The sequence below is a fragment of the Phlebotomus argentipes genome, unplaced genomic scaffold, assembly GCF_947086385.1.
Source record: "Phlebotomus argentipes unplaced genomic scaffold, Phlebotomus argentipes genome assembly scaffold_18, whole genome shotgun sequence".
Taxonomy (NCBI): domain Eukaryota; kingdom Metazoa; phylum Arthropoda; class Insecta; order Diptera; family Psychodidae; genus Phlebotomus; species Phlebotomus argentipes.
This window is the reverse complement of record NW_026776177.1, coordinates 7,099,784-7,123,499: the sequence shown is the minus strand read 5'-3', so window position 1 is coordinate 7,123,499 and position 23,716 is coordinate 7,099,784. Positions and strand designations below refer to the sequence as shown.

General features: G+C 39.1%; 1 protein-coding gene across 9 annotated transcripts; it reads left to right on the top strand.

The window, feature by feature from the left end:
- The first annotated feature begins 262 nt into the window (after positions 1-262).
- LOC132261092 (serine/threonine-protein kinase mig-15) lies at positions 263-22,359 on the top strand. 9 transcript variants are annotated; one of them, XM_059759636.1, is made up of 18 exons: positions 263-565; positions 5,780-5,845; positions 9,490-9,934; positions 10,276-10,518; positions 11,127-11,668; positions 12,194-12,214; positions 12,706-12,941; positions 13,143-13,284; positions 13,956-14,612; positions 16,119-16,244; positions 18,117-18,596; positions 18,655-18,810; positions 18,884-19,051; positions 19,130-19,279; positions 19,743-19,877; positions 19,950-20,024; positions 20,104-20,273; positions 21,915-22,359. In XM_059759636.1, the coding sequence occupies exons 1-18, from the start codon at positions 500-502 to the stop codon at positions 21,922-21,924; spliced, it is 3,888 nt and encodes a 1,295-aa protein (XP_059615619.1). In that variant the 5' UTR covers positions 263-499; the 3' UTR covers positions 21,925-22,359. The 9 variants fall into 9 exon arrangements, with proteins under 9 accessions (XP_059615619.1, XP_059615621.1, XP_059615617.1 ...); XM_059759638.1 differs by having other exon boundaries at positions 13,125-13,284; positions 18,354-18,596; XM_059759634.1 differs by having other exon boundaries at positions 13,125-13,284.
- The last annotated feature ends 1,357 nt before the right edge of the window (positions 22,360-23,716 follow it).

The window sequence follows — 23,716 nt, the reverse complement described above, 5'->3', positions numbered from 1 at the left end:
TTTACCTGTAATTTATATACCAGAAGTGAAGAAATGATAAATAGCATGAGATTAAAAGGACAAAAACAGTAATCTTTAAACCACTCTTTTCTCTACGCGGCGTAATTTAATGGGCGCATTTGAAGGTTTGAAGCAAAATTGGCGCCTGATGGCAGGCAAATAGCCGAGACACGCTCTGAGCGACTAGCGCGACAAGTCGCCGAGTTCATCGACGGGCCATCGACGGCACGATCGCGAGCCGAGCGCGAGTCGTGCGGATTGTCAAGAGAGATGTCCGGAGGAGAGAAGAAAACAGCCCGTCAAGTTGAGTGAGTGCGTGAAAAAGGGCAGAAAAGAGTGTCGAGGAGGTCGCCAAGTGTGCCCAGGCCGCAATTGATGGTGTTTTAGGTGTCCAAGTGGGTGGTTGGAGTGTGCTACAAGTGCGGAGAACGGCTGGCGAGTGCGTGGACTTTTGCTGTTGTTTTCCGTGTCCGGAGAGAAAAAGTGTCGTCGTCGCAAAATGGCGCATCAAATGGCTCCGTCTGTGAACTGTTCGCTCGACGATATCGACTTGAATGCCCTCAAGGTAATTTCCGGGATGCTGTCCGCGCCACCGGGCCGATGGGGCCCCGCTGCGGGGGCGCCGTCTCCCGGCCGCGCCCTCGTGCGCGCAAAAGAAGGTGTGGCTCCGGCGGTGCGGGCCTCCGGAGGCCCTCCGGGGGCGCCCGCAGCTCGCCGCCACGGAGACGCGGAAGAGGCGGCTCGCGTGGCACTCGGCACGAAATTCCCACAATTTCTCCACCAAACCCAGCCAGCGGAGCCTCACTTTCCAATCCGTCACTCTTGCGGCTTCCTCGTCTCTCGCGCGACACGCACACCCTCGGCGGGCGCCCCACGGGAGCCCCGCGGCACAGCCGGCGAGTGCCTGCGGAGTCGTGTGCGCAATCGCGTTCCGGGAGACTCGCACGGGGCGAAGGGTGAGGCGCGCGGATTCCTCGAGAGATGATTTATTCCGAAAAATGAAGCTGCGAGACAATGGGAGAAATTTTCCCACACACATCTCCTCCCCTCGGCAATTGAGCGAATCTCTCCTCGGGAGAAGCCATCCAGAGTCTCGCTGGACTCCGAGGTGTATTTCCAATCGATGGCATGAGTCAATTTACCTTCTCGCTGAATAAATTTGTGCCGTCTTCGCACTCACACACACGCCCGCCGTGATTCAGACACTCTTCGGGCTCCGCGGCAGCTGAAGAGAGGTCGCTAACCAATAAGACATCCAACTGGATCAAATTCGTCACAGAATGCTTGAGTTGGAGCTGCTCAAGAGGAGACTGTGGTTCAGGGGTCAATTGAATAATGATTCAACAGTTTGGGTTTTATGCCTCAAACTTGCCTAAAATCCACAGAAAACACGTGATTATCGTCATTTTTAATATATGCAGAAGTGAATACATAAGAGAAACAAACGGATGTTGCAGTAAATGGGAGATAAACTCACATTTCACACCTTGATTCTCAGATTTTCTCCTTTTACACGAGTCTGAATAGTGGCTAAAGTGGCTGAAAATCAAAGAATTCTATCAATTCCTTTACGATTGAAGGATAGTTTCCTGATTCTTAAGTCTAATAGAGTTCTAATTATGAGTTCATTAGCTTAATTACTCAGTTAGAGAATTGCTAATTGGGTTCTTAAAACTGCTTCTCAAGTAATATCAGAATTATATTGAATTAGACATAAAATTCTTTGTCACAGCATCGCGGAATAAAGCAACAAAGAAACAAATTTTGCACTGAATTCAGCGTCTAAATATCCTCGAATGTTATTTATTATCTTGGAGTTTTCCTTAACTTGAATGACGGGAAGATTATTCCACTCGACGTGCATGCATTTGTGGCGATAAAACTGGTGAAAAAAAAGTGAATAACTTTCATTGTTATTTCTGCGGCATTTTTTCGCGAGTTTATTGACAGCAAAAGTCCGATAAAACAGCTGATAAAGTGTGGCTCACCTACATTTAAGGCCCTCTTTTGGCCTCTTTACATTCCAATGCGACTCTAATATGTTTGTTATCTGACGCCCAGGAAATTAGAACATGAGAAATTGTTCTAATTCGGCAATGAATCCGGCCAAAAAGGCGTGTAATCAAATGAGGAAGTTTCACTCTTTGTGCGCCAATGTGTGCTTGGCGACTTTAATATGCAGAACATGATGCGGTAAAACACTTGAGATAATTGAACTTCTTCAAGTTTAACCAGTGATGATAATTCGTGAAAATGATTCTCTCTAATTGGTCGCGCAGCTTTTTTTGCCCATCGCCTGAAATTCTCACCGTCAAGGCCGATGTTTGCAATGCGAGAAGCAAGATTTCCATAAGTTAAAGTGACTGTTTAGCATACTTTTGAGTGGCTGTATTTTTACAGTAAATATTTGCAGAGGATCATCGATTAAATTGTCTGTCGAGAGGGTGGAATTCGAGGGTATCCCCAGTGTTGAAATGTCCCTTTCCGTGTTTGAGGGGCGGAAAATAAGTACAAATTGGTTGTTTTTCTGTTTGTTCTGGACAAAATTAGAAATTGCTTCATGATCTTCCTCCTTATTTTCGACACTTTGTCTTTTTGTAGAGCTATTTGGTAATTCTGCTGAGGATTTTCCTCTTAAACTTTCTCTCTCTTCATAATGTTCTTTCGAGAAGCGATGGTTCTTTTTTCCGGTCTCTTATGTAGCTTTGGAAAAAAGGGAAAAGTGGAGAGGAATTCTTCTCTGTGCCTCACAAAACTCGCACTGGCGAAGCGTCATGCATTTTGGAATTGTAACGACAATTGTATTTTGGTCGTTTATTCCACCAGTTTTATAAATACAAAGCATATACAAAAGTATTTCCCCAACTATTAATCAGTTATTTATAAAACTTCCTTGCAGTTGAGCGCGAAGAAGAGTCTCTCTTGGGAATTTGTGTGGATTTAGTGCGGATGAGAGTGTGTAATTGCTGGGAGGAAATTAGAGGCGTTGATCTTGTTTGGGGTATTTTTTGATGGGTTCTTTATTCGGTTGATTTTATAGGCATTCCTTCATTGTTTATCATTCTTATCGTTTAAGGTTTTTTTTTTCTTCCCTCTTTGACTCTTAGCCGTCTTCGACATATCTTATCAGAACTTGTATTTGCTGTTAGTGTCAAATTGATATTTCTTGTTGACTTCAACCCATTTCTCTCTCGTGTCACTATATTTTCCCGTGGTGCTCTTGCCAAATTCCATCCATGTGAAAGGGGAGAAATGTGTTTCCAGGTGTGACAAAGGGATGTGGCGATTTGCAAAATAACAATAAACCTCTTTTCAGCTGATCCCTTTGTCACGGTCTTCGCGTTTTTGGGGTGCGAGACAGCAACTTTTTGCCACTCTGCAATAAATCGATGCATTTGCAGAGTGGCAAAAAGTGGTCAAGCAGACACGATGGCACGGCGAAAAGGTGTGCAAAGTGTGGAATGGCGAAGGGGGGAGTTTGAGGAGGAATTTTCATATGGTATAAAGAGCTTTATGTGCGACACAAATCGATTGGTTTTGGCGCCGAGTGGGTTTTTTTTTCGTCGCTGCGTGGGTGAATCGCCGCATGGCGCCTTCCGTGGAAAGTTGGCTTTTCATTCCACTCGAGCACCTGTTAATGCCTTCACCTTGAATGCAATGCACTGAATATGTGTATTTTGTGAATAAAATTTTCCACACGGCGAGTGACACACAATATTTTCTCTCTCTCTGCAACTTTGACAATTTCGATTTTGCCCCAAAATGTTGTTGGATTTGATTGTTGGAAAAAATATATAGATCATCCGTCAATTGGACAGCAAAAATGCGATACGACCAATTCTCTTGTCTCGCGGACAAATATTTATAAATTAAGCCGCTCTCTTTTGGGATTTATTTATTCAGCTGATGACATGTTTCCAGTGTTCCGTGAAATGAATTCATTCTGTGGCATTGTTGATAACAAACCCGACGCACACATGAAACGCGTGCGTGTATTTTGAGTTGCTCGACAAATTTTGATTTTTCATCTCGGGAAGACAGTGGAAAATGGATTTTGTCACTCTTTCCCGTCTGTTTTGTATTCTCTCTTTGCCTGTGCGAAGAGAGTTGCAGAGTGCATAGATTGCAGTTGAGGATGAAAGCGTGGGAATGCAGACAGAGAGAAATAAGGAAGACAAGAAATTGTCAATTGCCTCTGTGATATTATGCAATGGTCGAAAATATGCTTTCATCATATTTCTGCCACATTTTATCATACAATCGCGATTGCAGGCGTTTTTATCTCTTTTTGAGTGTCTTTCAACTCTGATTCTGGGAGTCAAGCGATGTAATATTGAATACGTCGGGCACAATGGTTAGCATAATCGACTGTAGCAATGTGAATTGTATATTGTAAAGTTAAAGGGGAAGAATTTTCAAGTCTCTCCTGAATGGAGTTTTGGGGAAAATTCTTCTGTCTGCGACGTTATGAAAATATACATTTTAGAGACGTTGAGAGAGAGCAAAAGGAGGAGCGCGGAAGGGTGTGTGAATTCTTTTTGTTTGACTCTCATCACTGTCAAATCAGTGTGTTTATGCGCGGAGGGGCGAAATGAGGGCTGACTTGAAACGGAATAAATGACACTTTTGGGAGTGAAAAGGAGCGCGACAAAGTGAAAATGATAGAGTTAGACACGTTGAATAATTAATAAGTGGTTATATATGAGTCTCTCTGGGGTGTCTATTATATTTATTTTGGGTATTTTATTATGTTGCAGAGTGACACACCCGAAAAAGGAGGAAATTCTCGGGTGTTCTCCGGCTTTTCGATATGAATTTTTTAAATGGGAGGCATTTAAAGAGCGGGTTATGCTAAATTCTCCTACAACTTTAATGTTTATCAATGAGCTTTATTTTGTTCTGCTGAATTTCTGCCCAATTTAAGCCTGGAAGTCATTGACACGATGAACCTGTAAAGTTTGCGCGAATTAATTTATTTGATTATTTTCTGTGTGATGTGCTTTTTGTGCGCACAAACATGAAAGAGATTTTTGTATATATTTTCACTGTGTGTAAATGTGTGTTATGTGCAATCAATGCTTTTTTTTCAGCAACGAATTTTTGTCGTTCGATCAAGGCACATTTAGTTGGGTGAAAGAGCAGAAAAAACACAGTGAACAGAAATATGAATTAAAAAATCTGGTTGTCAGAGTATTTTGACCCGCTGAAAAGGTCAAAATAATGCATTGAGAATTGAGAGACTTGTTGAGCCTTCTTTTCTGGGTTTGTGACTTCTTTTATCTCTCAGGCGCGGGGAAGCACGGGGAAGAAAGCACGAATTGTAAAATATAAATGGTGGAATTGCGGCTGAAGTTTTTAATATGTTCAACACCCACGCACTTGTTATCAAATTGAGTCACATTTCAAGTGCGTGGCGAGATGGCAAAAGGCAAGAAGCACAGTCGCGGGCGAAATGAGATGGAAGTGAATGGAAAGTGATCAAATTGGATCGTATTTGATGTGTAATTTATGATTTTTTCGCACTCTAACGACATCCTTCACGTCTTTTTGCCACCGTGACTTGTTTATCTCACCAGCGTCTGATGATATTTTGCATATTTTGCAACTCTTTTTGTCAATAGGCAGCATCAGCGCATTCACTTTCTTTCGCGCTGTCATGAGATACATGAGATATTGAGGCGTTTTTTCCTGCTCACGAGTTCATATATGAGAAGCGAAGAGTGATAAAGTCATTTCAAATATTTACAGACAGTCTTTTTTCTCTCCTCTTTCATTGCAGGATCCAGCTGGAATATTTGAGTTGATTGAAGTCGTAGGAAATGGAACATACGGCCAAGTTTATAAGGTGAGTGTCTCTGTGGTGATGCTTGAAATGACGAGGTGCAAAATTAATTTCCCGATATGCTAATTGATATGAAAGTTTTCCTATTAAATTTATATGTATGGCTTGGAGGTAAAAATTGAGTCATTATGAGAAATATTGCTCTCTGGCAATTCATTTTGTGAAGAACCATGAGAAAAAAGAGGTGGAGAAAAAATACGAGCTTATTAGTGTTTACTGAGAAAAAAAAGAAGTGCCAAAGAGACACACACAACACAGCAGGGAAAGAGAGAGAGAAAGAGTGATGTTTTTCACAATAAGCTATTTAGAACGTGTGATTGTAATTTTACACATGCAAATAATTACAATATTATGTACATTCACTGGTTAAATTGTATTAAAATTTATACATATGCTATATTTTTTCATACCCAATTTCTATAGAGAAAAATTATAACTTTTCCCACCACAATTGGGCGTCCGAATTATGGTGAAGGAATTTTTTGAATGTTTGCACATAATGAGTGAAAAAGTGAATCACTTGAATTCATCCGCACAGAGGATGGGTTTTGAGGAAATGATTAAAGTCTTGAGAATGTGCATTTTATTGACAATTTCCGGGCGGAGGTTTAGAGAGTGCAATATTGCCAATTCCTCCGTTGTTATTGTTTCCCTGAGACTCTTGATGGCCTTTTGACCTGACATCGCTAAAACTTTATCGCCACACACAAGTCATTATAGTGCAATCTTGTGACGTAAATGGTGGGCACACATTATGTGTGCAAAAGGTCATTAGCATTAAATAGCTGTAACGCCACGAGTTGAGAGTGAGAGAGTGAGAGAGAATGCGAGAAGCACACATGAAAATCTGGAGAAAATATTCGAGTGAGTCAATTTAGAGATAGAGATATGTTTGCTCGCTGGGGTCATCAAATATTCCCAAATGATTAAACATCGTGTTTCATTTTAATTGCATTACACTGAAGATGTAAAAAAAATATGGAGAGTAATATGTGACGAGATTCTGTCAATTGCCTGAGTGTTTATGCGTATAGAAAATTTGTGCGAGAGGCAAAAAAATGAGGTCGGCTTTCATGTTAAATACGCCTTACGTTTGTTGTTTTATTTTTTTCGATGACTTTCCATGGAAATGCGAGAGAAACAATTTTCTGCGTAATTCATGTGACGTTGACTTTGATAATGAACTTGAATGGAAGATTCTGTGAAAAAGTACAAGTGAGAATTCTTACAATTGATGACTTTATTTGTCCAATTGCTTTATTTTCAGCAACATTGTTGGGTGAAATTCAACTTCTCAATTCAGTGTTGATTACAAGAATAGGGTTAATTGAATTGATTGAGGGAACACATTCAGCGTCAAATTGACAAATACACATTCGTCTCTCTCTTTATCTTTTACACTTTGAAGCATGGAATTGTGGATGAATGAAGAATTTGTAATCGCATCGTTTAGTCACTTTTATATCGAGTCACAAATTTATTTCCCGCAGTGAATGTGTCAAAGACTCACTGTTTGCTTACCTTTTTGTCACTGTGTGTGATTAGCAGTGAGTAAATTACACAGGAAGAGTGAGATTTCGTCGATTTTGTATTAATAGAAGATTGTGTGAAGAATTTTCAAGATTTCTATTCGGTTTGGAAGAGCAAAATCTCTCAGGAAAAGTCCATCAATTTCGCACTGAGTCATTAAACTGATCAGAGTTAGATTGAAATATTTGCTTGAATTGCATTCACAACGGTTGAAATACTTAATTATTAAACAATTGTCTTATCAATTAAATACAGAACAAACGTAACATTTTCCCTCGACGCATTTTTGTACGTCAATCTTCTTCAGTCAAGTTTAAATGCAGAATTGTTGAACTTCTCTCTCTTTCACACACACACACTTCTTGACACACAGAGGAAGTGTTTATCATTTTAGTTGTGTCATTTCAGTAGAATATCTTCTCTGAAGTTCACATCAATATTCTCTGGCATGCCTGAAATGTGATTCTCACTGAGAATTTAGCTAATTTTCTTTATCGAATAGTTTTGCATACTTCCAATTGAATGCGATTCATTGGAAATTATGTGGAGTTGACAAGTGTGATAAGATTATGGATTAGCATTTGAATGGCAAATGCCAAAGTTTGCTGCAGAACATTCATTTCCACTTTGCCAGAATGATGTAATTAGGAAGTTTTAAATTCATTTTCTCTATCTCTCCTTTCTCTTTGCGGTTGTGTGCATTGGTTGAAATTGAAGAGCGTATTTCTGCTCTTTGAGTGCAGTGATAAAATATTTTGGCTTTGCCAATGAGAGATCACTTGAGCTGCAGTGATTGGAGAAGTGTTGAATTGACTATAAAAAGTGAAAGTACATGAAATGATTATGAAAATGTGGTTGCTTTATCATCTTTTTTTTCTACTCACTCTCTTCAATATGCATAATACTATACGTGTGCGATGCATCAAAACGTGTTTAACACTATGATTCTGCATTAATTTATCAAGACAGAAATATTCACGGTTCGAACTTTTAATTAAAGAGATTCTTTCAATTGCAAATGAGAGAGTTGAGCTTTTCTTCCTCCTTCACTTTGATGATAGTCTTTTCTTTTCTTCTTTTGCTTTCATTTCACCATGAAATTCCTCAATATGGCTCATTTGATGTCAGTCATCAATGAGTGTTTTTCTCTTTCTCCTTCTTTCTTTTGGTTTTCTGTGTGCAACTTTAATTTAATTTAGGAAATAAATCTTCTAGCGCGATGCTGATCTCTCATGAAAGTCAATTTATCTCTCAGCACTTTATTGAACCAGCTTTTTTTGTATATAGATAGTTTTTTTTTCTTTTATGTAAATTGATAAGTGGCCTCACTTCACGCGAGAGGTGAGTGATTTTTTCTCCGAGAAATTAGTAAATTGATAGATAATCGTTTGCGCAATCAGAGGCAAAAGCCATTGTTCATTTCTTTATTGATAAATGATTAGGAGAAGTAAGAGTTTATCGGGAATAAAGAAGGTGTTGTAGAGGTGAACAAATGGCAGGGTAAAGTGTGTTTGTGCTGTTGTGTTATTGCGTGGAGAGCGAAGAAAAATGGCAATAAAAGTGTCTTGTAGGCACATTGGAATAATAATAGATTTCTCGATGTGGTGTTTTTTTTTCTTAGAAAGAAGAATATATTTCTTCAAACCACATTTCTCAATAAAATGTTATGTGCAAGAGTGTGAGGAGAGGCAAATAAATCACAGTTTAAAGATGTGTAGTGAAGGAATTTTGTCGTGTTTTTCCTTCAATTTGTGACGCCATGCCAAAGGGCAGGGGCGCAAAGAGAAAGAGAGAGAGAATGAGCGCGGCGGAGTTGGAATATTGGAGAAAATTGGAAATGGGTGGTTGAAAGAAGTAAATTATGGCTGAGAGTGTTTGGTTTTTGTGGTTGCAACTCCCGGATATTGTTGGTTTCGTATTTCCTATGTGGCTCGGGGTTGAATCTCGAAATGGGATTTTGAATTTATCTATGTGAGTGTGTGAGTGTTATTGGCTATGACAACAAGTTGTGCTTTAAAACTGTGAGATTTCTTGAGGAATCATAGTCTTGTCGGGCTTCTGAATGATGTCTCAATTCACTCTCTCATTCTTTTCCTTTTTTCTCCGTGCTTTTGCAGGGTCGCCACACAAAGACTGGCCAATTGGCCGCAATTAAAGTGATGGATGTGACTGAGGAAGAGGAGCAGGAGATAAAATTAGAGATAAATGTACTGAAGAAGTACTCAAATCATCGCAATATCGCCACATACTATGGGGCCTTCATCAAGAAATCGCCGGCCGGCAAGGATGATCAGCTGTGGCTGGTGATGGAGTACTGCGGCGCGGGATCTGTCACGGATCTGGTGAAGTCGACAAAAGGTCAGAGTCTCAAGGAGGAGTGGATAGCGTACATTTGCCGTGAGATTTTGCGTGGTTTGAGCTATTTGCACACAAACAAGGTGATACACAGAGACATCAAGGGACAGAATGTCCTGCTCACGGACAATGCTGAGGTGAAGCTGGTGGACTTTGGTGTGTCTGCCCAGTTGGATCGCACGATAGGACGTCGAAATACGTTTATTGGTGAGTTTTTATGGTTTTACTCTAGAGACAGTGTTCTAAAAATTTACTACTTATCATCACACCATATTTTCCGGATTATGTGGATGAAATTTATACACCGTGAGCGATGTGGAAAAGCAGACAACCGCAGAGTGTCACTTAAATTCTGGACACTCATATAGCACATCTCACATTCCCAACCCTAATCCTTGGCTTAAAGTATATGATTTCGGACAGCAAAAGCCACTCTTTGCCAAATTGATGTGCGTTTTTCCAGCAGTCTGTGAGACCTGAAAGGAGGGGAAACTCATGCAGAGGTTTCGCAAATCAATATCACTGAGCGCGTGTGTGTTTTTCTTCAGGCACGCCGTATTGGATGGCGCCCGAGGTGATTGCTTGCGATGAGAATCCGGATGCAACGTATGACAATCGGAGTGATTTGTGGTCACTGGGCATAACAGCGCTGGAGATGGCAGAGTCACAGCCGCCACTGTGTGATTTGCATCCCATGCGAGCACTCTTTCTCATTCCAAGAAACTCACCGCCACGTTTAAAGTCGAGGAAGTGGTCGAAGAAATTTCAGGGATTCATCGATACAGTTCTTGGTAAGCAATGAAGCATATTTTTAGTTGTAACTGCCAATTGGTAGTAATTGACTGCAGACTAAGCAGACCTTGACCGCGGTGTCGGATTGTCTCTCAATGCACTTCTCCTTTTCACATGATTTCTATTAATTAAATTCAATTAACAGAAAGTGAGATGATTCATCTTTGCGAAACACTCCTTTGCGCACAAAAAAAGAGTGTCTCTTTCGCGAGTGCATGTGAAAAGATTGATATCTATTGCCTTGCAATTTCCTCAATGCACAGCGTTGTGTGTGAGTTTGTCTGTCTGTTGTATGGAAAAATCATTTGACGCTAATTTCTGTCTCTCAATGATATGCCATTGGTGTATTTCTTTATTTTGTTAATTAGCATGAAACAATGAGACAGGGTGAGAGACAGTGAAATAAGCAATTTGCACCGAAGATTGAATCAAGAGACTTTTGTGAGGCACGAAAGCCAGATTTCCATTAAATATATTTGTGCGTGTGTGTCGATTAATGCAATATGCAATGACGATGAACTATTTGGCAAATGTCCAGCAGAGGAAGTCAAATTGGAGAATTTTAGATGGGAATTTATGTAAACTCACAATCTTCCTTTGCACACAGTGAAAGACTATCATCAGCGGCCTTACACAGAGCAACTACTGAAGCATCCCTTCATCAAGGAGCAACCGACTGAGCGACAGGTGCGGATTCAGCTCAAGGATCACATTGATCGGTGCAAGAAGCGCAAGCAGGAGAGTCGCGAGGATTATCGGTACTCGGGATCGGACAATGACGACGAGGAGCCACAGACGGCCGGAGAGCCGTCGTCTATCATCCAAGCGCCGGGCGGCGACACGCTGCGGAGGAACTTCCAGCAGATCCAGGAGGGCAGGACAATGGCGCAGAGCGTGGATCAGCCACAGCCGCAGCCCATCAGGAATCAGAAGCCACAGCGCGAGCATCGTGCCGAGAAGCAGGCCATCGAGGAGCCTGGACCGCCATCGCGTCCGGCTCTGCCGCAGAGGTTGATTGTGGCGCCGGAAGGATCGCAGCACGCCAACAGACCGCTTCCGCCCACGCCCAGGAGTTCTGGCTCGTCGCAGGCGCAGCAGCAGACGCCGCAGCAAGCTCAGCGGAATTCCCAGAACATGTTCAAGCCAATGGTAAGTGGAATGTTGTTCACACTTTCTCATCTCATCACAGAAACCAGCGCGAGCAAAGTTGATATATTTGCACGATAAATTTGGAGAGTGAGATTCTCCCAGAATTTCATTCTCTTCGCCGAAAGTCATAGTGTAAAATATTATTTTATTTTTTTCTCATATTTCTTTTGCTTTACACCTTTTTCTTTTTGTTCCATGTATTCCCGGGCTGTTTTGTTCTTCAAATCACACGCACCCACAATATTAATGTATTTAATGTTGCTGCTGCACAATTTGATAAAAAAACAACAACAATACACACACCTCTTCAAATTCTCTCATGGTTGTGTCGTCGAATTACAAATTCAAATCACAATTTCACAAATTTCTTCTTGGCAACACGAACAACAACAACAAAAATTATGCACAAATCAAAAATTTCGCTCGTGAATGTCTTTCCTGCACATTCAAATTGTTTTTTGGCTTTGTGTGTATATTTTATTTGTATAATCTATCTGTGATAATGTAACGCAAAAATATGTAAAGCTTCCACCACGAAGACCAGAGGTATGTTATCAAGCAATAGATTTATGTTTTGTAATTTTGCACATGATTGTTTATTGCATTTATTTATCTCCTTTCTCTCTCGCTTTGTATCAAACTCTTCTTTATGCGCCTATAAATTAAGCAAAGTTATTTTTCGCAATAATAGTGTATTTTTGGCTAGAAACGATCCAAAAAAGTGCATCAAAAGGTCTTCTTGTGACAAATGACCGGAAATAATTCTTTCCTACTGCTTTACTTGACATAAAACAGAGTATTTTTCCAAGTGCAATGGAGAAATAGAGGCAAAAAATGCAGGAGTGCATGAGAAAAAAAATGGCTAAACTAAGAGCTATGATGGGCTTTTTTAGTGGAGATTTTGCGATGCGAATGCCAAATGTTGATTGAAAATATGATGAGTATAAGGAGACCTTTTGTTCACTCACGGAAACCCATTCGGCTAGGATTTGGACATGATAGCAGCACAATTAAATGAATTGGGCGTCTCTCAACAGTCTCAGCAGCAGCAGGCGCAGCCTGAGGCGCCGCCAAGGAACAGTCGTCAGTCGAATTCGTCATCATCTGTGCCATCGAAGCCAGCACCGGCGCCGCCAAACAATCACCATGCGCAGTCCATCGTCAATCCACTGGATCCGATCGAGAGTTCAGACACGGACAGTGAGCCCGAAGAGGCAAACGGCGGCACCAGGAACGACGGGACGCTCCTCGCCAGCGATCCGCCGAAGCCACTGTGAGTATTTGGAGTCATTCGTCAAAAGCTCTCACACTTTCCATTCGCCACATGAGCAAAATTAGGAGAGATTCTAACGAAATTTTCACTGTTTTCTCATCCCCACATTTCTTTATTACTCTTGATTTTTGGGACTATTTTGCGCCCACGTTTTCTTGTGTTTTGTGAATTTTGTTCTGTTAGTCCTGAATTTTCGTACAGGCCCGGACTCTCGGTTCTGTCTGAGGATTCGGCAGCTCCAGTGCCAAGCCACGGATCGGGCGGTCCGCCCAACAGGCCGCTGCCGCCCACTCCGGATGACGATGACCAGAATCAGGGCGATCGCACGCTGATCATGAAGAGGGTGAGTCCTTTGCCGTGCTTCCACTTGATCTCTCTGTGTGAGTCCGTTGTCTTGTGCGATAATTATGTCCCTCGTCAATATATTTTTGCTCAATAGAATATTCTAATTTTGTCTCTAGATAGCTTGCAATTAATCTGGGAGAGTTTTTTTTTCATAGTATTATTTTCCAAATTTCGGTACAACAATTTTTGATGATAGAAAGCATTGAATTGGTGTTGGAAGATTAGTTGCCTTCACTGGTGTTTATAATTGTTAGATCCTTTGTGTGTAGACATGAAAAAGGCCGGATTTTTATATGTACAAGAACGCGGCGGAGAAGAAGATTTTCTCCGAGAAAATTACCTTGCTTTTTAAACAAATGGTTATGGTTCATTATTTTAATTTGATGTATTTTTCTTTTTCTTTCTTTTACCCCTCAAAATTCCCTAACAAATTGCAAAAATGTCCTTTCCTCGAAATTTTTTTAATAATTTCAATTGAATCCCCTCTCAAAAAAAATGGTTACACAAATTCTGCTGCACAAACAAACAAACACACACGAAACATAAACACTTCATTTGCCTAAAAAAAAATGTGAAAAACCTCGAACAAATTGAAAAAATGCACACAAATCACGGGAATGAATATTGTGGCCATTTGGATTGCGATGCGCGGCGGCGGCGCGTGTGTAGAAACAGAAGGGCGCCGATGGCCAGGAGAGCGAGGAGAGAGTGTTGTTGCGCGAGTGGGACATTGAGAGGTTCTTCCCGGCTTCGCGGACGCTGGAGCAGCAGCGCAACAAGAGCGGCGGCGGGCGCGATCGGATATCGCTGCAGCCGCAGGACGTGAAGAAAGCTCTGGCGGAGGGCGAGCCGAAGAGGGCGCCGGACATGAGGCTGGAGGAGCGCGTGAAGAGTGAGATCTTCGCCAACAACACGCGCGCGAAGCAAGAGGCGCTGGCGAAGCTGAGCAAGGGCGCCGCGGCGCACAAGCGCCAGGACAGCGACTCGAAGCTGTCGCTGAACTTTGTGCGCGGCTTCAGGCGCGAGAACACGGACTTCTTCCCGCTGGCCAAGCGACACTCGGCCATTCTGGGTGAGCGCAATGGCGATCAGGTGGCGCCGCAGCGCTCGAGTGGAATCTTTCAGAGGCGCCCCAAAGTGGGCGCCGAGCCTATTCTCACCGACTATCGCGACTCATCGCCGGCCAAAGATGCTGCCAAACAGACTGCCAAAACGTCCTCACCGGCAAGACACTTAGACTTTCTCCGTCCGCGACGTGAGAAAACCGAATCTGTTATTGTTATCCGCAATTCGGCCACGCGGCAACTTTTATTTGGCCAGCAGCAGGTAAAGGAATTCTTCATCTGTTCATATTAAGCAAAAAAAGAGTCCATTTTTATTTGTCTCTCTCATTTTTTTCTCCCCTCAACCTTATTATCAGTTGTTTTTCCTAATTTCTTTTGGAGTTTTTTTTTTCATTTATTTCTCTGTCTTGTGACGATATTGAGATGGTATCGCGTGGGATTCTGTTGAGGGATTTCAGCTGTGAAACATTGTACATAAGAAACTATATTACATTTCACCATTTGCTTTCTATGTTGGCGGTTAGGATTGGACTTTAGACTGTCTTTTTTTCGCATTATATGTTTAGAGGAGAGTCAAAATTGTGAAGAACCCTCATGATATCATCTCTGGATTTGCTGACGATGTGAAATCGATTTCACATGGCATGAAATTTTGGCAAAGAGAGAGAGAAGAGAGAGAGAAAAAACAAGAACAATATTAATTGAATAACTGCAAGTGTTTGTTTGACGAAAAACTTACAATTTCTCTTTATTGTTCTTTTTTTGTCGTGTTATTTGCCTACCTAATATTGTTCTTTTGATTTAGTGATGTGAAAGATTTTCTTTTTTCTGACACTCCAACATATTAAAAACACCAACAATTTTACAGACTTTTGTATACAATACTTAATCCAGCGTTGTATTATAATTATGTATAGAGAGCTTTGTGAGAAGAACAATATTTACCAAAACATTGTGTAATATTACCCATACTATAGAACAGTTTCTTTCTTGTTTAATATGCTTTTGTGCGCCATTTAGAGAGAGTGACAGTAGCGCTAATTATGCTTCAGTCTAATCCCCTTTTACACCCTCTAATTCCATGCCAATAAACTTTGGCTCTCATTTGCAATATTTGTCGCGTGTGGCACGTTATACACGATTTTCCTTGCAGTGAATGCATGAATATATGTATATCTCTGTTTTCTTCTGTTCTTTTGTGGTGTAGAGAGAAAAAGTGATGCGTTGTTGAAAGTGAAAAGCGAGAGATTGTAGTGCGAGATGTAAATTGTTGTCACCTTCTTTGGTGTGATGTACGTAAATGTGTGCCTCTAAAATGGGTAGATTTTATCACACACCTTGAGAATTGGCATGAGAAAGAGAAAAAAAAGTGTTCCCTTTTCCCCCACCCCACATTAATAGAACCTTCACCATTTGTATAAAAAAAAAACGAAAACGATGTCAAAATTATTTGTGATAACGACAGAGAGATGAAATTTACCTCTTTGGATAAACGCGTGATTTTTTTTCTTGTTGTCAAAAGTCATCAATCACTTAACCAAAAAAGTATATAAATTAATAAATGCATCTGCTTTCGAAATTGATTAAAAAATAAGCAATCGAATTTTGTAATAATGCGAAGTGTAATAATAGATTTTTCTGGCTTTCTGGTTTTTAATCATCGCGAGAGAATGAGAAAGAGAACCTTGAGATTGTGCTTGAGATGTTGTGGATTATGCTAATACGGCCTTTTCTCTCTTCCCCTCACGATGTTGTTCAAACACTTCAGAACCGCGGAGGTGAGAGTAGTGGTCTAGGAACACCTGGCACTCGCACGAGCAGCGTCTTGCCGGATCTGCTGAGCCAAGCGTCGCCAGCAACGCCGCCGCGCCACGATAAATCATCGAGTGAAGAGGTAAGATTTACTCCTCACTGTTATTTCACGCTACATTTTACAATTAGATTCTCTTAACTGCTGTTTTGCAAGGAGATTTTCCTTTAAATTTGTTCATTTACAAGGTTTTTCCTTTGAAATTGAATTCGAAATAGATTTTATTTTGCGATAAATTCTACCTTTTGGGACTTACTAAAGAGGCTAATATAATATTGATTATATTTTTTTTTGTGACAATGTGGCTGTTTTTGCGCCATGACGAAAACCAGAAATAAAAAATTGTGTGCCAAAGAAACATTTGTGACTAACGAATATTTGCGTCAGAGTGTGAATTAACAATTTCCACAAGGAGTTTTGGTTTGTTTTTGTGTTGAAATAATTCATTAAAACTTACTGTTTGCTATAGTTTTGTGGCTGTTTTATTTGTATTATCGCATTTTAGTTTACTAAAAAAAAGAAGAACATAATTTTCCATGCATTTCACTAAAATTACGAAGTTTCGGTTGAGAATTCTGCAGTACAAATTGAGTTAGTGAAACTTTGTCCAACTCCTTTTGCAAGATGTTAATTCACGAAAAGAGCGGGGAATCGATAAATTGGCGCGGGCAGAAGAGAGTTTTGTTGCTCTGAAAGTAGGTCAAAGTGAGAAAATTGTATTTAATCTTGCTATTTGTCAGTATTTTTTTCATTATTATTATTATTACAATGATATTTACTTATATTAGTGAGAGATGCAAATGCCAATAGTTAGTACTTTTTGTTTAAATTACCAAAGAAGAGATATAATCTGTAATTTGTATTGTTATTTTGTCTTTCCTGGGAAATCGAATGAGCTCGGATGGCTGCCTTCATATAAAAAGTACACCAACGTATTAGTCCTTAAAATTTTATAAAGCATTGTGTAAGTATTTCCTTCAGCATCATCATAATGTTTTGTTCTTAATTGTGACACAGAAGAAAGCAAGAATCACCTTTTATTTTCTCTGTTAATATTCCTTATACATTTACAATATATATTTTTTTCTTTATAAAACAAACTAATTCAATTTATCAATTATTTGGATTTCATTGACATTAATTCAGCAAACACTGTATAATTTGTTCGGAAGATTTACTTTCATCCACTGTTCTTACCAAAAAACAAAAACCTCTTAATTTTCTCTAAAACCAACAGAAAGTAATGTTGTAAAAATGATTTTAGTTGACTGTTTTTAGACGGAATTTCTTTCAATGAGGCAGAAATAATCCATTTATGGCCATTTTCTCAATATTATTTTAAGGCACTAAAAACATTTTCTTTCCTATTTGATGTCTAAATGTGATTAACCAACTATCTAGGCATGAGTTAGTGATTAATATTAGGTGGAATTGTATTGAGTTTAATTGTAATTTAACCATTGTTGGAAAGACTAATCGTATTTTGGTTTATTTACTACTACCAGTCGTGAAATGACGCTAAAATTAATTGCATTTGACTCTAAAAATATTTATTCTTTTCAGTTATTCTTTAAGTTCAAAATTTATAACATCGACATTCTTCTATTCACACGTTTTAAGGAAATTCAATCAAGTGAATTATGTGTAATTTGAGAAAAATTTGCAAATTAACCCATTGTTAAACAGGTGAATAGTAGAATATCAATGCTGAATTTGTTTAGACTTTCTAAGCAGGAAGCATGTAATTTATTACTTTCTGTATTAACAAATTGGGAGAAGTGATGGCAAAAGGGTAGTAAATCGGTAATTGTGATGCCCTTTTCTCATTAAAATACACTTCTCCCTTTCACAAATGACATTTATAATAATGTGGGTCAGAAATATTTGCTGATGAATTCACCACAAGCCGTTCATCACTAATATGTTGTGTGTGTTTGTTTGATTGTCTCTTTGCAGTATCGCGCGGCCGTGAGCTCAATTCATTCCACACCCTCTAAGTCCTTTATCGCCACGAATTCCTCTCCGCAATCCACTGTGTCCAATTCCTCCGCCCACGTGCATGGCCAGGGGCTGCAGCACAGCCCCAGCCAGTCGATGGTGCGGAACCACCATCAGGGCGGCGTGAGCAATAGTAATTCGTCAAATAATCTCTCACCACCCTCTCTGCCGCCGCATGCCATTGCGTTGGAACAGAAGCAGCGCAGCTTCCTCACGTTCGGCTTCGGCGCCGGCGGATCTGGACCGTCACGGCGCGAGAGTCACGTGAATGTGAATGTGACGCCGACATCGCACGATGCCGCCAGCGACACGCCCGAGATCAGGAAGTACAAGAAGCGCTTCAACTCGGAGATTCTCTGTGCCGCTCTCTGGGGTGTGAATCTGCTCATCGGCTCGGAGAATGGATTGATGTTGCTGGACAGATCTGGACAGGGGAAGGTGAGGGAGAGAGAGAATCGATAGAAGAGAACATCGTTAATAATTATCTCATGTGTAGGTTTATCAACTCATCTCGCGACGTCGCTTCCAGCAAATGGAAGTGCTGGAAGGACAGAACATTCTTGTGACCATTTCGGGAAAGAAGAACCGCGTTCGAGTCTACTATCTGTCATGGCTCAAATCCAAGATTCTCCGCACTGACGGTCTTTCAGATGTAAGACTTGTGTGATATTCCTTGCGTTCTGAGGTTATTTATTGACTTTCTACTGTCTTTTATGACTTTGCAGCAAGTGGAGAGGCGCAACGGCTGGATCAATGTTGGTGATTTACAAGGTGCTGTTCATTTCAAAATCGTTAAATATGAACGAATCAAGTTCTTAGTGATTGCATTGAAAGACTCGATAGAAATTTATGCATGGGCTCCGAAACCCTATCACAAATTCATGGCATTTAAGGTGAGTTTATTGTGATTTTTTCTTGGGTGATTCTCAATTGACACTGTTTCTTTTTTCACCTTAACAATGTATGCGCAGAGTTTTGGAGAACTCCACCATCGACCATTACTTGTGGACTTAACGATTGAGGAGTCATCGCGTCTCAAAGTGATATATGGATCTGCTGAGGGCTTCCATGCCGTTGATTTGGATTCCGCATCAGTCTATGACATTTATCTTCCCAAACATGTAAGAAATTCTACGATTTTTCAACCTCTGCGCTCTGAAATATGAGAGTTGACTGAAATAATCTTGTGCAGAAAATTTTTATGAGTATAAAAAGTAGACTTTATTGACAGTTTTCTCACACATTTTGTCGGTATTAAAAGTCAATATTAGATAACATTGAACGACAAATTGTGAACTATATTGAGTCAAATGCAACATGTTGCATGGGAAAAGTTTATTCTTGCAAACTGTTCGGAAAAAAGCACACAAAACCTTGCGAAAAATCGACTTTCGGCACTTGATATTTTAAGTTTGTCTGTAAACTCTCAATATTTTATTCAATCTATTATCTATTTTGGGGTGAATTTGGCTAATTTCGAAGCGATATTAATTGAATTTTCATCGTCTTGTTGTGAAGAATGCCAATTTTGACTTTGCATTGTACTCTATTCACCTGCCGAATAATACAACGTTCTCTTTGCAGACTCAGGGTCCAATAATTCCACACTGCATTGTCACACTGCCCAACTCGAATGGAATGCAGCTCCTTCTGTGCTATGACAATGAAGGCGTGTACGTGAATACCATTGGGAAGGTGTCGAAGAACATCGTCTTACAAGTGAGTTCCGCATTCACGGAATCCCGCTGACATTCTCATGATTTCTCAACGCACTCTCTTATATTCTTGTAGTGGGGCGAAATGCCAACGTCTGTGGCTTACATTGGGACAGGACAAATCATGGGCTGGGGCAACAAAGCAATTGAAGTGAGTTATTCTCTGATCTATGGAATTTTTCCCTCTTCATTCTCTGACAATTTTCCATCTGTGATTTTTGTCTTTATAGATTCGATCTGTCGAGAGTGGACACTTGGACGGTGTTTTTATGCACAAGAAAGCTCAACGTCTCAAGTTCCTTTGCGAAAGGAACGACAAGGTGTTCTTTAGTAGTGCCAAAGGTGCTTCGTCGTGTCAAATTTACTTTATGACACTGAACAAACCGGGAATGGCAAACTGGTAGAAATCTTCTTTATTCATTTCTTAATTCAATCACTCTTGGTTGGATCTCTTCATCATTTCCCTTCTTCCCCACACCCTAAAATCAATTCTTTTATTTGCTCTATACATAATTTTTAACCGTATAATTTAAGAGGAAGAAACTCAATTGCATTATATTCTCATATCATTAAATAACATTTCTTCACGAAAAAAAACAACACACGAGAGAAACACAATCATTGAATTTTTAGCTCAGTTTTAGACTTCAGTGTTATGAATATTATTAGATAACAAAGAGTAAAATGTGGAATTTATCTTCAATCTCTTAAGACAAATGCACTCTGCAGAGGTTTAAAACACACACACACACATTAAGTGAGATTAAAGTAAAGTAGGAAGTATTTGAGAAACTGAAAAAGCGTAAATACTAGAATTTTTATAATGCATTTTTCAATGAAAATTGGATGTCACTGTAAAAAAAAACAATCAATACAATAATCACTTTTAATCAGCATTTTATAGTAATTATACATATTAACAGTATATACAATTTTGCATTACTAGTGAAGGAAACATGTTTAACCCTTTGAAGTACAGTTTTTATAGTAATCCGAAGATGGAAAGACGCTGTGTATATGTTGATTTGTTTTTTGACATTAGATATCACTTCTCAAGCCAGACAACAAAGTCCTGAAGAGCAAAAATTGCTTGGTATTTCTTTGAGAAAGAGAAAAGCAAAAGAAAGAATTAAAAAACAGGAATTAACGTAGTTGAAAATACCTTTTTTGTGAGAGAAAGAGTGAGAAAAAGTTGCTATAGCACGAAATTTGGTGTACAAATTTTGCAGACACAACAAAATAATAAGAAAAAAAGTGGTTAAGAAAATCAGGGAAGAGATTCAGTGAGAAATTTTTTCACACACACAAAAAAAACAGATAAGCAAATCATGAGAAAACAATCGTTTCCGCAGTGAATTTATGGGTAATATGTTGGCTGAATGAGAAGCAGTAATTGAGAAAAGTAAATGATAGTTCAACTCTTTTTCTACTCAAAAAAAAATATAATGTTATAAAATGAGTAAATTCGAGGAGTGAAATTTAGCAATGCATTTATCTCCCTTCCGCCCTCAACATTTTCTGTACATAATAACGTGGAGTGGTGTGAAAAACAATACAGCAAATTCGTACTTTTAAACAAATACAGTATAATAAAATTAAGGATATAACAGAGTTAATAAAATGAAAATAGAGAAAAGATCCCTAAAATCGTAGAGGGAAAATCATTGTAGACGCGAGACAGCAATTCATTCATTTTGCCAAGAGAAAAGTCAGAAAGTATCGTAAATATAATCGATCATTGTGATTTATTTTGGAAAATTTTATAGACTATTTATTTTGCATTGACAAAAATTATAGACAGAAAAAAAAATTCACAATTCCGCCTCAAATTAGCATCATTTCTCTAAAATCATTCTCATCATCACGAATAGCGAGAAAGAGAGAATTCATTTGCCATAGTGTTTTTGTTTAATTAATTCAATTTTCTTAGCATTCATTTGTGCGAGAGAGAGAGAGAGAGAGAGTGATTTTGTGCGAGAGGACAGAGAATTATCCTCAATTAAATGCTCTTTTTTCTCTATTTCTTTTTCTCTTCAAACAGGTGCGCATAAACTTTTGGCGGATCAGCGTCAAATTGATCGTGAAACACACATACACACACACGCATTAATATTTTAAAGACAGCCTCAACAAAAAGAAAATTCAATGTTGACGAGGAAATAGAAATATAGAAGATAAGAGTGGAAATTTTTAAGATCAAAAGAAGAAAAAAATGTGAAGTAATTTTTCTGTAGAAATATTGCTCAAAGTATTTCATTTAAACTGCCGCGATGAACAATTAAATAGGAGAAAAAAAACGCGAGGAGAAGAAAGCAAAAAATGCATAGAAGAAACTATAATATTCCTTCGTATGAAAGAAGCAGGAAGAAAATGAAGGAGAAAAAAAAACATTCAAAAATCTATAATAGTTAATGAGAGAGAAGTACAGTTTTTTGATGTAGCAAGAAAACAACAAAACGTAGTCCTATAAAAAAAAAGCGTGAAAATAGCAACAAAAAACCCTACATAAGTAATAAACGGACGAGGAAGCATTTTCTAAATATTACAAGTAAAAAAAAAAGATGAAAAAGTATAACTTTTGCACAGTGTGAAAATCCATTTGAAAAAAAAACAACAAAAAATACATAAAATTTTAACGCCCAATTCAATTTAGAATTGAGATCGTGTTTTATACTGAGAAAAGCAGAAAAAAATCATGGCTGTTTCGTACAATTTACGTCATTAGACAAAGTGTGACGAAGAGTGAAATCGCGCAATGAGCAGAGAAAATTGCATGGGAAAAAAGTCGCTACATTGCTAACAATTTTGAGCTAACGTTCGAAGGAATTAATGGAAATTTTATTCTTTTCTCTGAAAATGTAATTTACCGCATTTTCCTAATTGAATTTTTTATTATACTCTAATTTATACGGTAAATAAAAAATTTAGTCAGTTTTTTTTATTGATAATTTAGTATTTTGACGATAATAATTAAAGAAAATATATATATATATTCTTTTAGATGGTAGAAATTACATGATGGAGAGAAAGAGAAGGAGAAAAAAAACATACAGTATAAAAAAGAAATAGTGTATTATGATGGTGAATTTAATTTAATCGATCTTTTTTTTATAAAATGTTATGAATGCAATACTTGATGAACAAAATAAAAAGTATTCAAGGATATAAAAGTATGTTTTTTGTCTGTCCATTTTTCGTCTGAAGTCGATGAGTTGCTGAAAATGCTGAAAAGACAACTTTGAAACGCCGTGAAGCAGGCAAAATTAGATTTTAAACTTGACTCTTCCAACGAACTTTGCGCTGACTCATCATTAATTCCTCTCAACGTATTTCTTCGAGAGTTCACCGCCAAAAACGCCCGACTTCTCGTGAACAAATTACCCATAATAATAATTCAATTGAAAATCTCTGGGCGAAAAAGCTCACTTTTCCAACACACTTTGGAAGGCACTTGAGAAAATGCAGACAATTCTCGTGAGTGGAAGAATAAATTGTGGAGCATTTTCGGGTGGGTGAAGACGCAAGCACTGAGAATCGTCACTATTTATTGTTTCTTCTATGGGAGATTGTAATTTGTCTGCAGCGAAAACAAACAAACGAAGAGTCTGTGCGAGACGCTCATTCGGCACATTGAGATAAGATCTCCAATCTGTCTCACTCATTGTCTCTTTATTGTGCACTTGTGCACTTTTTTACACTCCCATCGACGATGTCAGGGAGAGGGAGAGAAAGATAAACAGCACAGAGTTAAGAAAACTTCCGGAAAACATCCAGTTAAGAAGGGTCAATTTCTATATAGACAAATTCCTCAATCGCAATAAGAGAGGAAAAACTGTACAATTC

What these genes read in the sequence shown, in the direction of transcription:
- LOC132261092 (XM_059759634.1), top strand. Translation starts at nt 500, where the DNA reads ATGGCGCATCAAATGGCTCCGTCTGTGAACTGTTCGCTCGACGATATC. An exon ending in CATACGGCCAAGTTTATAAG is followed by an intron (nt 5,846 to 9,489) that starts GTGAGTGTCTCT and finishes GTGCTTTTGCAG; the next exon opens with GGTCGCCACACAAAGACTGG. An exon ending in AGCGATCCGCCGAAGCCACT is followed by an intron (nt 12,942 to 13,124) that starts GTGAGTATTTGG and finishes TTGTTCTGTTAG; the next exon opens with TCCTGAATTTTCGTACAGGC.